At 33.7% G+C, this 16,971-nt stretch overlaps 1 protein-coding gene across 1 annotated transcript in view; it reads right to left on the bottom strand.

Annotated features, from left to right (window-relative positions):
- LOC149527961 (uncharacterized) overlaps positions 1–16,971 on the bottom strand; it is a 118,013-nt gene that overhangs the window by 37,285 nt on the left and 63,757 nt on the right. The window contains exon 4 of the mRNA XM_089810518.1: positions 10,532–10,640. Coding sequence (XP_089666644.1) covers positions 10,532–10,640 — 109 coding nt within the window. The remainder of the gene's footprint in view (positions 1–10,531; positions 10,641–16,971) is intronic.

Here is a 16,971-nt window from a genome sequence, read left to right as displayed (position 1 = left end):
CCACTGTTGTTAAGCAGATTCTTTTCTTCTCTTCCTCTTTTCAGTTCATTAGGTTCAAGTATATTCTGCAAGAATGGAATAGACCTGCTGATTGTTTAGCCAAATGGGCTTCTAGTCATGATCCGGGTTGGAATATTAGGGATAGGGGGCAACTGTCCTTTGAGATGGTGCAAGAATTTGATGATCTTGTTGCTCAGGATCGAGCTCCTTGTTGAGCTCTCCTTGTTGTATTCCTTTCTGTCTTAATAAATTTTTACTCCTCTTTTTGCATTATTGATGCCAATTTTATTAAGTCATGGACTTAAAACTATGCGGGACCTATCTGAGTTTGATTGATTTCATAATATCTATTGGTATGGAACTTTGGAGTTAATAATCGACAAACCTGGAGTTGCAGAAGGTGGAGTTTGCTGACGGAATGCCTAAATAAATATTTGCCATCGAACATTTGAGTCTATAATGTTTTCACTGTAATTATATTTGTTGTGGCACCATAATAGTTTGCTGGGAAATTATATTGCCATGAGGAGCAGACACAGAATAATGATGCTTAATCCCAACCAAAATTTGGGGGTGTAGAAGAGGTGATGTTGCATCTGCTACATCTACTAAACAGACCGTCAAAGAGTGATGAGTAGCAGAGTCTGTTCGTTCCTGTGAGGCCAATTTTTAAGTTCTTTCGCCCAAAGAAAATTAAAGATGACTATTCAAGCGTATGACTTGACTTGGTGTTAAACATGACTTTGGCGTTGACTGGATAAAGAAAACTGATGATGGGAGCCAATTAACTTGGAAGCACAGCGACCGACCCCTGTGATACACAAGCCCAAGCCAGTTTATACAAAGAAATAGAGATCCCTTAATGAGGGCAATGACACTAGGCAACAAAACCAATGGAGGCACTTACAATTAAGATTCGATATCATAATTAGCAACTATATTCTAGAAAGATTATTGATTGGAAGTTCCAATATGTGTTAGGAATGTAGAACTGCCATTTTAGATGCGCACACAATTCCATATCTCTAAATCACATGAGATTCCAATATGCCCCAGGAAATGACATGAAATATCGCAAGTAATGAAGGACTTGCCAAGTTATCTACGGGGATCAATCTGTAAGTATGTTTTATTTAGTTGAATGATTATCAATTTAAAAGGTTATGCTAATATTTATTATAATATTATTATGAGAGAAATTCCTAATATTATTATTAGAATTATAAAAAGGAATAAAATTTATAATAATATTGATTATAAATAAGAATGTTATTTTAAATAATAAGAAAAGGATAATAATATTATTTTGAGAATAGAGATGATATAATTTGTTAATACCTTATCATTCATAGAAAAGCTAAATATTATTATTATCCTAGAGTATTATAGTAGGCTCCCTCTTATTTTTATTATCAATACATTCTAGATCTATTTGCCTTGATCTCTTCCTCTAAGATTGTTATTGCAGGAAGAGGGAGATTGAAAGAGAGGGAGCAAATAGAGGATGTAACTCTGTCAATCTTTGGTGATCTAAAACATATTGATTCAGAGGGAGTAAACCATGCTGAGATGGTTTCTATAATGATCTATAAAGCGGTCACGATTAAGAGGACTGTAACCATGTGACTTTTATATGGGCCTATCCCCTGTGTATATCATGAGGAAGTGACGACTTCCAAATGATCATCACTTGTATTTGGGATGTTGTAAGGTGACGATCTTACAATCAACTTGTATTATGAGATTAAATAAATTGAATAAATGGTGAATGTCTTGTATCTCAACATTCTGGGAGGCCATTACTCTTAGAGTACTTGGTGAATATCTTTGATGTTCTGGGAGGCCAATACTCTTGATATCAAATGTGATATCTAAACATTTTGAGTAAGTGGTGAATATCATTGATATTCTGGGAGGCCAATACTCTTGATATCAAATGTGATATCTAAATGTTTTGAGTAAGTGGTGAACATCATTAATATTCTGGGAGGCCAATACTCTTGATATCAAATGTAATATCTAAACCTTGTTTTGAGTACTTGATGAATATCGGATGTCGATATTCTGGGAGATCAAGACTCTTGATATCAAATGTGATATCTAAACTTTGTTTTGAGTAATTGATAAATATCATATGTTGATATTCTGGAGATCAATACTCTTGATATCGTATGCGATATTAATGATGGAAAACCTCTAAGATATTACCAATGGTGTAATATTTGTCTTGTGTTTATCCTCCCTTGCTAAGAGGGAGTGTTAATGTATGGTAGCTTCAGTTGGATAAACCTATGAGATATAGTTATATATGTGTTTATTATTATATGAGATAAACTAATATAATAATAATATATATAACTATGGTTATATATTAATTATAAATTAATATAATAATAATACATAATGATGGTTATATTTATTATAATATTAATTATTAATTAAACAAATAGATATGTCCCTTAAAGGGACATGTCTATTCATGTCTTACTCTTATTTATTTGAGGAAATCTGCCTTTGGAAAACATATACCAATTCAGGCAATGCAAGTACATTTGCAGCAATCCGAAAACATCAACAATTTGCATCCAGCATTTTATCATTGTTTATATTTGACATTATAGTAGTTTTTAATAGAAGGGGATGTTTCAACTTTACCAAGCTGACCACGCTTATTGGGTGCATATAGTAGGTGGCTATAGCAACCTCTTCTGTCTTACTCTTATTTATTTGAGGAAATCTGCCTTTGGAAAACATATACCAATTCAGGCAATGCAAGTACATTTGCAGCAATCCGAAAACATCAACAATTTGCATCCAGCATTTTATCATTGTTTATATTTGACATTATAGTAGTTTTTAATAGAAGGGGATGTTTCAACTTTACCAAGCTGACCACGCTTATTGGGTGCATATAGTAGGTGGCTATAGCAACCTCTTCTGTCTTACTCTTATTTATTTGAGGAAATCTGCCTTTGGAAAACATATACCAATTCAGGCAATGCAAGTACATTTGCAGCAATCCGAAAACATCAACAATTTGCATCCAGCATTTTATCATTGTTTATATTTGACATTATAGTAGTTTTTAATAGAAGGGGATGTTTCAACTTTACCAAGCTGACCACGCTTATTGGGTGCATATAGTAGGTGGCTATAGCAACCTCTTCTGCAGTTCAGAACATTGTCAATAGCCAATACCTCCACACACCTTACTTGCCTTTGTATATCCAAACTTTTGATGATGTTTACAGTCTGCAACCAAATTTAGACAGATTTGACCAGTACGCTGAATCCAGTTCTGCTTCCTTACATCCAAATGGTCTTACAGATTGATCATGCTTCAAACATTATTAGGCACGGTCCAGCACATACTATTAATGAGACAATGCATGGATGTGTCTATTTGGTACTGTAACAATTTCTAATGGTACAACTAGCAGCTTCTCGACAATTTTTTCTGAAGGATATTTATATATAAACCTATACAGAAGACCTGGGCATTTTCTCCCTTATCATGAATCTTGATGCACTTTGTCTTGTTGTAAGACCCATAAGAGTATACAGGGGGACTTTGGTGCTTATATATTAAGGCTGGGAATATTATAATTGTTCAATCTAACAACTTGAAACTATTGCACTGTTGCATAGGAGTCTAGTTAGTCAGCCAAGTGAGCGAGCCTAGTATTGTTTTTAACTTTTAGTGAAAACTAAAGAAAAGAAAGAAAGGTAATTGTTCTATCAAACACATCTTGTTTTAGCACTCCTCAAGCAATGGTCGAACAAACAATTTTCTAGCAGCATTCTCTGCTAAGAAAGAAACATAATGGACAAAATGAGTCCTATTTATTATAAAGGTAAGAGGTATAAGATGAAGTCACAACAAAATATGACCAACAAATTTTCTCATAATTAATGACACGTGCACCATTTCAAGAGCATTAGTCTGACAATATTTTCTGTGGTGCCATTAGCTGAACATGAACACGTCAACCGTGGTACCTAAAAATAAGGGCTTAACAAGTTGTCATGCAATGAAAAGGTGATGTACCAATACTAACCAGGGACGTTTTCACAAGACACATGATTCTATTTGGATATCAATTAAAGATGATAATATCATAATAAGGTGATTGAACAAAATCATTGAATTTAACAAATACAAAAAGTAGCTAGCGATCAAATAAAGAGCTTGAAAAATGAAATACATGCCAAATTTCGATCTCAATTGTCATCTAGAAAGCTGACTTTAGCTCCTCTACATGGATATCTTTCATGCAATCTCACAATATTGTAGACCTTTTTGGTGATATGATACAAATATGCAGTATGTATACTACACGAGTACAACAAAATAGAAAAATGCCTACTGTTGACACAAAAGTTTGCACCCGTGCTTGAGGTATGACCCTCAAGCAACCTTGTGTAACATGGAAACTACCTCCAAGAGTGAGACTTGTGCTTTGAGGCTGAATCTCCAGAGAAGGACAGCTTTTTTACAATTAGGATGCACCTAACTACAATTTGTGAGGAAATGGGGAGAAGGAATGCATAAAATTAAAATGTTGAAAGGGAAAGGGGGTGATGCACGAAATTGAAATTATGACTCTTCCCTGTCTATAGATACACATAACACCAATAAGCACTCTAACTTCTACCAATCTCACTCAAATATATTCTCTAAGGAGTCATATGCAGGTCAAAGGCAAAGAGATGTTGCAAGGAAATAAGATTCACAATGCAACATCGATAGACCAGATTGACACAACCTATAAACTTAAAGAACATGAAAGAAACATTTAGCAACAAGCAAGAAATATGCATAGATAACTAAATGGGAGAAAAGACTTTTAAAAAAAAGATTTTATTGATGCGTGGCAAGACAAAGTTACAATTGCAAAGGAAAGATTTCTGCAAAAGAACCAAAAGAACCTAGAAAATATGTACAAGGCTTCCTTTTAAAGAGATCAAGCATATCTCAGTTACAGCAATGAAGTTCAAACTCCAACCAACTGGAGTTAGGATTACAAAATCACAATCAAGAAAAAATCAGATAAGATCTGATTCTATGTGCACATTTGATCATGAAATGACAGGAAAGAACCAAAATTGAAGGAACTTTGCAAGAGGAATAGACTGCCCAAGTAGAATAAATCAGATAAAATCTGATTTTATGCATATTTGATCCATGAAATAATAGGAATTGAGCTAATAAATGCCCCTGCAATCAAGAAAATCATGCAAATACTCTCTACAAGTGGCAACACACAAAGGAAAAGCATTTGCGTTGCATGTCAAACCATGAAAAATGAAGTTCGGAAATAAATATTCAGCTCTCAGGTCTTATCACAGTCACCAGAAAAAAATAATGCAGGCACGAAAACACAACATTTTTGGCCTATGCACCATCGCACCAAAAATTTCTTTCTTTCCAACTAAGATGCGATCATGCAAAAGGGCAAAAATACAACATTTTTGACTTTCGCACCATCGCGCCAAATATTTTCATCTACTTATATCCACTTCCGACCATGAGAAAAAGTCAAAAACATGCCGCAGTCTTGGCCTATGAATGTCGAAGGAGCAATAAAGTTTTCCTAAGATAAGCCAAACTCCTTCTACGCCAAAAACACACAATGTTTTCGAGTGCTTGAGATTATGCCAAAAACACACAACACTTCTTGTGCCAAAATTAACAGAACTCAGCCCATGAAAGATGTCTCTATTTGGTTATCTGTAATGGGTTAAAGGGTGACCAAAAATATCAACACTTACCTTTAGGCATTCTAATATTCAAGCCTTGAAGGCAAGAGATTATTCTTCCAATTCAGTTCACTAAACTAAGTGTGACTACAGTAGTTGGCCTTTTGCATTTTATGTAAAGAGAACTGATATAAATATACATCATCTCCTCTTGCTATGCAAACTTGTTGATTTTCTTCATTTGAATTATTGATCGATTGTTTTGTCCTTGAAAGCCTTACTTGTTCATGGGAAATTCTACAATTTACAAATGATATTCAAATCATGCATAATTGCGTTCTCTGCTATCACTAAAGATTGTTAGTTTTAAATGGTATAAATTCTATGCAAACTTACATGGCAAAAGTAAAATCATATGCTTTAGCAATTCATCTTGCAGCTTTGTATTTCATTTCAAGCAAATTCTTCTCTTTCCTCCTTCAAAAGATCAAGAATCTATTGAATATCACAAGAAGAACAAGCTTCATAATATAAAGATTATCTTGTAGATCATTTCCATATTCACAAGATTTCCCATGTTGGTATCTTCTAAGGAATAGTGGTGAACAAGTAAAATATGGTGGACAAAAATGAACAAAAGGATAAACAAGTTGTACTTCAAAAAATTATTTAACATTTTTATCTGCTATCTTGATTTCACTGATTATGAAGATGCAATTGGTTGATCTCACACATCAGTGATGCCTTAGGTCAACGAACATTGACAGAAAATAAATTAACATGTCGTGTATTGGTGACAGCCTCCACCTATATCAAACTAGATGCACTTTGATACGAAGCGGTATATGTGCATAGCCACAAATACTGAAGTTGTTGAGCTTGGATTGTAACATTCCGATTTCTCAGGTCTAAATTAACAACTAACATCTCCAAGAAATACAGTTATTACTTCATTTTCATAGGAAGGCAGTTAACTCAGTTTCGTTCATATGAAAAGGATTGACAGTTAAAAACTAGTTAAACAAAATTTCTTAACGAAGAGCGGAAAAATACCATCAATGAAAATTACTATAGAAGTTAAAAATCACATATCATGAAATTTGAGATCGAAATCAAAATTAGAGATGCTTCTGCAACCACACGGGTTAGTCCACAAATACCACTATAACAATATCACATGATGACTACCATCTAAAAACCACTATCTCAAAAACAAATGATGATTACGATTAAATACCACTATATTTAAAGTTAGGGCATCACATACCACTGTATGAATTAGGGCATTGTTTACCATTGGTTCATTTAGGGCTTTTGATACCACTGTATCAATTAGGGCTTCCAATACCACTGATTCAATTAGGGCTTCTGATAACACTGTATCATTTAGGATCCCAGCTACCACTAAAACAATTAGGGCTTCCAATTCCTTTCCTTCCGATTACTTAACTGTTGCAGGAACTCAAGATTAGGAGATATGCTCTCATATAAATGGAAGTTTCATATATCAATTTATCCGATAAATCTATCCTTCGCAACTAATTGTAAAAATAACTATAATAATGATATAACTCAATTATTCTTACCTTCTTGCATATACATCATAAAAGTAATAATACCTGTTTTTCGACAACAATTGAAAGTACAGCTTATCTTTGTCTGTTGTTCATCTGACAACTTGGGGAGAGGTGAAACATTGTCAGGGGCTTAACCACCCAACCTCGAACCTCAACTTTATCCCCACACAATCTCTAACGAGAAAGCCCCTCCCTACCCGGAATAGACAGGGACCATCTTGTCATCAGCTGAGCAACCTGGTATCTAACCATACCCCTTGACTTGACAATAGGGGATTACATTAAACGGAATCATGCATGAGCTATTAAATAATTCATATTAAAATGATGAACATTGATATGTCATAACTGTTTACTATTTCATGTTATTGTAGATTCCTTTCTCTCACCTCATCACCCATCTCTTTCGCTACACAGCCGAGTGAGTCCCAGGTGTTTGGAATTCTCAGAACAACCGGTTCTGCCAATTATACAAGATTACATGCATCCAGCATTTAACAATCTGTGATTACATGATCATGTTTTTTAAAGATTCCAGAATTTTGATTGTTTAATTCTAATATCCATCGGTAAATGATTATGGATCCATACTATTATTTTCTTGGCTTCAACAAAAGATTCCTATTACTTGTCTTTCATAGGAGTACAGAAACATTTATATTCACAGCCAATGCAGTGTGCCTGACCTAGGTCCATGACTTGGCAAAGATTAAAATTGCTTTGTAAAATATTTATTGGTTCTTCCTGAGAGTAATATCCCTTATCTCAGAGGCATATGGAAAATACTTTTGTATAAGCTGGCACTAATATGACCTCCTTTTAAACAAAGTTCTGATATGAAATCTATATTCTATTATGGAATCAATGTTATGATTTATAACTTGCTACTCAATACTTAAGCTTATGTGCAGCCAACACGAGGAACAAAAGATACTTCTACAAAATGCATGGAGTGAAACAAGTACTGTAGTTAATGGTGATAACACAGGCATGATTATTGATTCATGGATTTCATTATATTTTCCATCTTACATATCCATAACTGAGACAATCTCATGGTTATTTGGTAGTAAAACAGGAGACCCGATATCAGTTCCTAAGAAGTTCCGACTAAGGATGGAAGCTATGTTTTTTTTTACATTCTCCATTCAGACTGTATATAAATTTGGCAACAATATTATGTAAAGAAGAACATAACAGGACGGACTAGTATGGCAGTAAGAAATAAAAGAAAAGATATACCAAACACGTTTTAAATTGGGCATTGCATATCTTATGTGACCTAAACAATTTTTTCCCTGCGGCCGGAAGTAATGATCTCCCGCACTTCTCTTGCTGTGATCCTGCGAATGGAAAGAAATGTGAAGGTGAAAGAAATAGGTTGGCAAGCTTATGAGACCAAAATTTATCTCAATATTCTCTTGACACTACTTAAACGCAATAGCAAGTGATTGGAAGGTCATGGAAATGTAGAGGGGAAAGAGTTATCTCCAAAACGATCATCGATACTCTTATTTAATGGCTGGCTTGGCTATTCGGCTACCTTTGGTTATCAAAAAGGCCATTTCGAATGCCTCCCAATTCCAATTAAAAAAAGAAAGAAAATAAAGTGGGAAAGAGTTGAAGAGTTCTTAATTTTTATTTTATTATTAATATGCACTCTTATATATGTTCATGTATATATATTGGTGAAATGGCATCATTAGATTATAAAGTTATAATTTATTGGTGTCACTTCATTTTTATATATAGATATTCGTATTTTAAGGGTGTATATTAATGATTAAATAAAAGATTTTCAAAAATAATTCTTTAAAGATATGAATTTTATATTTTTTTAATTCAAGTTTTATTATATTGTTTTCTTAATAGCTCATGTGGTCCCATAGAAGTATCCTGTTTTCAAGTCGCTAGGTCCTCAACCTATTTGCCCAGTGATCATGATGCTCCTGCGCCTAATTCCTTTCTGACAATGCTTCCACCCCTTTGACGTGTTTCCTACAAGGAAGTTCTCCACAGTTAAATCATAATAAATTATTTAATCATAATTAATCGTAACGGTTAACCATCTTCTCAATTCCATGAATTCATGACAAATGATCAACTAGCTTGTTATCTTCATTTTGAAATTATAACAACTAACTATCTTCCCATTTCACAGGATTATAACCAAATTAACTGTCAACTGACTTCATGTGAACCTCAACGGCTATATTTTAGATTAGGTCAAAAGTTGGGATGTAACATGGATCGCATAGCAGTTATAAAGGACAATTAATAAAATGAACAAAGAACCATCCTCATGCCTGCTATAAAACCTAAGAGGGAGATCAGATGCATGTGATGCTTTATTGGAGCAAGTCAGACTGAGACTTATTACAGAAAAAACAAAATTCTATACAAGAGCTATAGTATTCTTTATTCTATAAACCTCCAGGATGTCCAATGGAAGTTCATAAAATTCTCATTCTGCATCCACCCACAAATCCTCAAAAGGGACATCATAATGATTAAGAGGTTAAACAATAAACTCATCTAAATCTTATTACAGATGATGAATTGTCACATGCTAATTGGAGGTCCAACTGAAATCCTCCAAAAGATTGTTTGGAGATCAACACTTATAGTTAGGATATCTAGCCATGTAGAGAAAGAACTAGATAATAGGGTCTCATCATCCTACTTCAAAAATAATATGTGAAAGAAATCAAATCTTTCTTGAAAGTAATCTGTGAATACTAGATATTAATAATTTCTCCTAAATTCATCTACAGGATTGTGCAGTAGAATGCTTGATAGAAAATATATTGTGCTATATTACATCATGCACACAAGTTTCAAAGGTTGCTAGAAATTTATAAGAAGGTGAACTTTAGTAATCAGATTAATGTTGCCAGGGAAGATATAGGATTTGACATTTTCATTAGGACAGTGCAGACTGAGGTTTTCCAAAGTACTCAAAGCTTCCATAGATTGTAGATCAACTACCCAAAATTCAAAGATCTCGATGGATTATTTACTCAAAAAAAAAAATTGAAGTTCCATCCTAGCATAGTAAATGTCATGTCTTTCTACCAAAGCAAGTATTGGCATCCTTGAAGAGCTGTCTACTGGTAAGAAGTTTGTTCTATTGACTAATAGTAAACAGAAACAACTCTGTTCTTAATTACATTTAGTTGAAAAACTTTAAGCATCTAGTTTACTAACATTGAAAATTCAAAAACCAATCAATTAGGCAACCACTACTACTTTACCTCAACAGCCAAGTTATCCGGGACAACCCCACCCTGCCCAGCTTCCTCTAAACGTTCTGCATACAAAGAATGGAATGCTTTAATGTCATCAATACTTGGGCAGCCATACCTGCGAGAAGCAAGACCATAGATTGAATAATCATGGCACAGAAAACCTCACCATGCCCAACTTGGACTTGGACTACGTAACTCGGTGAAAACCAGAACTCAGCAAAATTCCCAAACATTAATAAAACAATATTTTTACATTATAATATTAGAAAGTATGCATTAAAAAAACAAAAAAAAGTGTAGATGGTATGCATAGATGTGGTTATGACAACTGATACATATTTTTTATTCATCCATAGATCATAGAGGAAGTTCATTACACATCATAGTGTCAAATGATATAAAATTACAAATTCATTTTTATGTATTTAAAAAACAAAATCCTCATAGAACTTATTACTGGCTGTGTGGATGGCTATTTTATTCTAATATACCTGAGCATAGCCTCTTACTATAAATGCCTTCTCTACAGAATGAGTAGCCACCATATACTAAGCCAAACAGAGTACCACCAAATAAAATAAACACAAACACCGGTTGATTAATTTATCAATATCACTTGCCCAGTCTGAGTCCACATAACCATGAATATCAAAAGAAAGCATGTCTCCTATCAATTATCATAATAACACAAAGAACTCTGAGGTACCCTACAAATATCTGAAGACTCTTTTAAATGCATCTTAATTAACCATAACAGGATTTGACATACATCTAGAAAGAACTTCCATTACCTAGGGGATGTCTAGTCTAGTGCAAACAATAGCATACATCAAACTCACAACAAAGTGAACACGTTGCTCAGGTCTTCCACCTTTCATTAGGATGTTAGACACTCTGGTACAAATAACTATGTTCCAACAGTACAAGGAACACATAATGGTCTGCAATCCTGTGTTCAAACATCTACAAAACTGAACTGACATACTTACTCTAGACAAACCATAGCTTTTTGTTCACTCTAACTACACCAAGATATTTCATTTCAAATTTAGCTCCAAGTTGAGATCTTAGGTCTAAAATCATTCATTTAACTCTACCAATAAATAACAAGTCATCAACATATAATGCGATAAACAGGAAAGTCCAAATGATCACCATAAATTTTATAATAAACACAAAGATCTGATTTAGAATGCTCAAATTCAAACTCAGCACACACTGAATTTCTAGTACCACATCCCTAGACAAAGATTTCTTCAATTTACAAACCAAATTACTCTTACCGTTCACCATGTAGTGCTCTAGTAGTGTCATAAAAATATCCTTCTTCAAATCACTATGGAAAAAAATCCTTTTCACATCCATCAGCTCAAACTAAAAATCCTAAGCAGCAGTAGAGAGAGAAAATATAATGGATGTATTATTGTCACAAGGGAAAATATCTCGCTGTAATCAATACTCCTAACCTGAAATCAGCCTTTTACAACCAACCTTTATACGTCTCAAGTCCCCCATCTAAACAAATATTTTTCTTGAACACCCTCTCCAACCAACAGGTTTTTCTCCTTTATGTACTAGATCCCATCTGTCATTTATTTTCAAAGTTTTCATCTTTCATATGTAGAAATCTTTTAGAATTATGAATCATTCATAGCTAATGCCTCTTCTATAGATCTAGGTTCATCCATATTGGTATTCAAAGTAAAATTTCATCTCCAATCATCAAGTCAGTAACTTTGAGACGGTTGCTTATGCCCGCAGACCTTGGATCTAGCTGAGTTGGAGGTTCTTTTAAAGATTCCTGACTAGATGAGCTCTCCTCAATTTTTTTGTCTATTTGGGAGCCTCGATTCAACTCTCTTAAACATAAAAAAGTTGAATCACATTTTTCTATTCAAATTGTTTTCGCTGCAATGTTACAAAAAGGAAGCTTAGTTTCTGTTGTTTTTCCTAAGGATCTGCTATGTATTAACACTGCCACAGTGTTTGGTATGTGTTTTTCAAATGCGTCAATCTCTTTGAATTTGAATGAGGAATAAACCGAGAAGAGACATGTCCCCTAATGGGTGTCTATTCATTAATGCAATTAATATAATGGAAAACTTAATTATACATATATATATGAATCATTGTATGTATATATATATATGAATCATTGTAACTATATTAACTTCTCTTTGATCTCACATGTTTATCCTACTAAAGCTACCAAAACATCAACACTCCCTCTTAGCTAGGGAGGATAAACACAAGACACGTATTACACCATTGGCAATATTAGGTATGGCAAATTTTAAAGATATCTCTGTTCAATATATATATATATATATGAATCATTGTAATTATATTAACTTCTCTTTGATCTCACAGGTTTATCCTACTAAAGCTACCAAAACATCAACACTCCTCTTAGCTAGGGAGGATAAACACAAGACACATATTACACCATTGGTAATATTAGGTATGGCAAATTTTACAGGAATCTCTAATCAAAAGATATCCACCATTTTAATATCATGAGTATTGGTCTGCCAGAATATCAACACATGATATTCACCAAATACTCAAATAAGGTTTGATATCACATTTGATATCATGAGTATTGGTCTCGTAGAATATCGACACATGATATTCACCAAGGACTCAAAAGGTTTGATATCACATCTGATATCATGAGTATTAGTCTCCTAGAATATCAATGATATTCACCAAATACTCTTTGAGTAATGGTGTTCCAAAATGTTGAGATGCAAGATATTCACCAAGTACAGTGAGTACTGGCCTTCCAAAACATCAAGTTGCGTGATATTCACGAAGTACTTTGTGTAATGGCCCTCCAGAACATCAATTCACATAACATTCACCATGTACTCAAAAAAATGTTTATAAGGTATTTACATACGCATTCTCATAAGCTTACCATATAAACATCGACCATACAAAGTATAATCTCTCATGATTTGCATAGACATTGCAAGATATTCATCATAATAGAAAATTAAGTTATTGTAAGATCGTCACCTTTCCATAACTTCTGCAAATATAAGTGACATCAAGATATTCATCATAATAGAAAATTAAGTTATTGTAAGATCGTCACCTTTCCATAACTTCTGCAAATATAAGTGACATTATTTGGAAGTCGTCACTTCCTTGTGATGTACACAGGGGGTAGGACCATTAAAATCACATATCCACGTGGTATATTTCATGAATCACAGTCCTCTTGACTGCTACAATTTATTGATCATTGAAAAATTCATCTCAACATGGTTTACTCCCTCTGAATCAATATAACTGAGATCATCAAAGGTTGACGGAATCATATTCTTTATCTGCTCCCTCTCTTTCAAGGTTGCCTCTAATGAAATGTCAGGCTCCCTCTGAATCTCAGTCTCCCTCTTTTTCTTACAAGAACATTCTCGAAGGAAAAGATCAAGGCAAATAGCTCATATAGAAATATAAATAATAGAGCAACTACTATAATACTCAAGGATAATAATTCTATGTAATAAAATCATTTCAATATAATTTAAATCTAACTTAAATCTATATTTTCAACATATTGTTTTCTTATTAATGCCACATAATAATCTATGGTGACCAATTTCACTAATATTATTTACAAATTATTTAAAATATATATTTGACTTCATGTATAATCACCATGTATTTAATATCATATTATTCATTGATTTGATAATGTAGAGGAAACTTTAATAGATATTCACCTTCTTCTATATCACTAAAAATATTTCATATTCATCATAGTATATTTAGAAATGCAAAACATATTTGAAATGAAATAATACATATGTATACTTAGCTTAGCCCTCAAGAACTATGTTAGACTGATTCCACCTTTGGTCATTGGCATCCAACATTAATTCTTAATTCCTCTAGATGATAAATACTAATTGCAACTTCCTTGAATGTATTTAGTAGATATGTTCAATCATACTTCTTCACACATTTTAAGAATTCCTTTATTTACATACAGCTCATTGTGACTCTATACCTCCAATGTAATTTGTATGCTCTGGCATATGTAAATGCTGCAACCTTATTGAAATAAATATGCCGATTCTTCTTGTGTGCGCTGGTCTTTTGGAAAGCCACGTTAGCCTAGAAGTGCTGGCATTGAAAAATGATCAGTGGGATTATTGTGGAGGGCCACGTGGACTCTAAGAGCCACATTGACTATTGAATAAAGAGGCTTGTGCAAATAGTAAAACACAGAGAAACTGTGCAATTTAAAGAGTATGAGGCTACGTCTTTAGTGAAGGTGACTTAGACCAACATTTATATGCGTGTGCTTCCTTCTTTTTTCTCGCTCCAACCTTCTTTCTTATCAACTTTCTTCCTCTCCCTGTCAGCTTCAATATTAATTCATGAGCAGTTGACTCCCAGAAAACAGCAGAATATGCATCTTGTAGTAGAGAAATGACTTCCACATCGTGTAATCTAAATATGGTGAAGAGTTGCAGAAAACTGAACACCAGTGCAATAATTTGCCCCAACCAAAGCTATTTGTTTCCAGACGATGAGAAATTATCCTTCACAAACTCTGCCAACCTAACATGAAATTTACTTTTGTAGTGTGCATACACTGATCCTTTTAGTTCTCGGAAGGCATATTTCTGACTCACTGATACTCCATCCAATAGACCATTGAAGAGCTCAGCTACTTTTGCATCAATCCCAAGGTAATTTATAACAATTTCACTTTTTCTGAGCACAACCACATCTTATTCTCTGGAAGTCTGTGATTTGGATCAGAGGAATTTAAATATTGGCTCCCTCAAATTTAGTTGCTTCGATGCCTCCAACGTGTCAATCAAATTTGATCACAGTATTTGTTAATCCTACTGCACAAGGGATGCATCTCACAACATTCATGAGTTTGTTTGTGGAGCATGCATGGCAGATATAACTAACTATGTTCGAGCAGCATGATTTGTTCTGATCATGAGGAAATGGTGGATTCACAACCAGGCCATGCAACAAACCCAGTAGATGATCATGAACTTGTGGAGAAACGGTGAAGAGTAGTTGTTGCTCCTCCTATTCAGGCCCTTCCTATTTGCCCAAAACACCAGCATGCAATGCTATTTTTATCAGATTTTTCCCTACTATTTGTCCAACATGTTATCTGATTCATCCAGCTGAGGACACTTACTCACTATAAATGAGTCTGACTTTTTGTTATATTCCATCAGATTTGTTCGAAGATGGTGAAGGAACAAAATCTCTGAAATTTGAATCTATCTACACTGCCTTCAATCATTTTCTTATCTTTGCAGCCTAGCTCTGATACCATGTTGTTTTTCCTGAGGATCTGCTGCAAATGTATTAACACTGCTATAATGTTTGGTATGTGTTTTTCAAATGCATCGATCTCTTTGAATTTGTATGAGGAATAAACCGAGAAGAGACATGTCCCTTCATGGGACATGTCTATTCATTAATGTAATTAATATAATGGAAAACTTAATTATAATTATATAATTATATATATATATATATATGAATCATTGTAATTATATTAACTTCTCTTTAATCTCACAAGTTCATCCTACTAAACCTACCAAAACATCAACAGTTTCTCTAAAAATGATACTTCTAATTCATATTATCTTTTGTGCAACGATATCCCCAAACTTCTATCCTTTCACATCATAACCATATCTAATGATGATACATTTCAAAGCAATGTTCTCCAACTTTGTCCACTTCTTTAGCACATGTACATATGCTTTGCAGCAAAAACTTTAAGATGTCTCAATAAAAGCTTGTGACCTAACCATGCCTATTAGTTAGAGCTGATGTAGGAAACATGTCAATTAGGTAGTAAACAAGGGCAATAGCTTCAAACCAAAGAAATTCTCCATTAATGTCTTTGTTCATTCTTTTTACAACTCCTTTCTATTGTATAGAATACAAAATTCTCTCTTGTCTCAAAATGTCACAAATTTTGTAGAATCTATCGAAACCATTAGAAAAAAATTCACTGCCATTGTTGATCCTCAAACAATTTATTTCCTTTCTAATTTGAGACCTCAAACACTGCTTTAAATTCTTTAAAACAACAGGACTCTTTTGAAAATATATCCATGTCCAACTATATTCATTAATAAATGAAAACTAACGTGGATTTTCCAATGGAAGGAACATCTAAAAGACCGTCAGAATTAATAATATCTAACACACTGCAAGATTTATGAGAACTCTGTAATAATTCGAACCCGAAATGTAACCACAATACACTAGTTCAACAATGCGTATAATATAAGAAATGGAATGACAGTTCTAATACAGCATTTTTTCTTTCACGTTATGACAGGTAACATGCAGCAATTCTATTATTCGTGAGAGATTTGCAAAACAAACATCAAACAACCCCAGAAAAAGTCAAATGTAAGGTTAAGAACCAACTGAACTCAGTC

This window comes from Cupressus sempervirens, chromosome 11 (assembly GCF_028749045.1).
Source record: "Cupressus sempervirens isolate cs-2001-9-10 chromosome 11, ASM2874904v1, whole genome shotgun sequence".
Taxonomy (NCBI): domain Eukaryota; kingdom Viridiplantae; phylum Streptophyta; class Pinopsida; order Cupressales; family Cupressaceae; genus Cupressus; species Cupressus sempervirens.
This window is presented reverse-complemented; position numbering and strand designations above follow the sequence as displayed.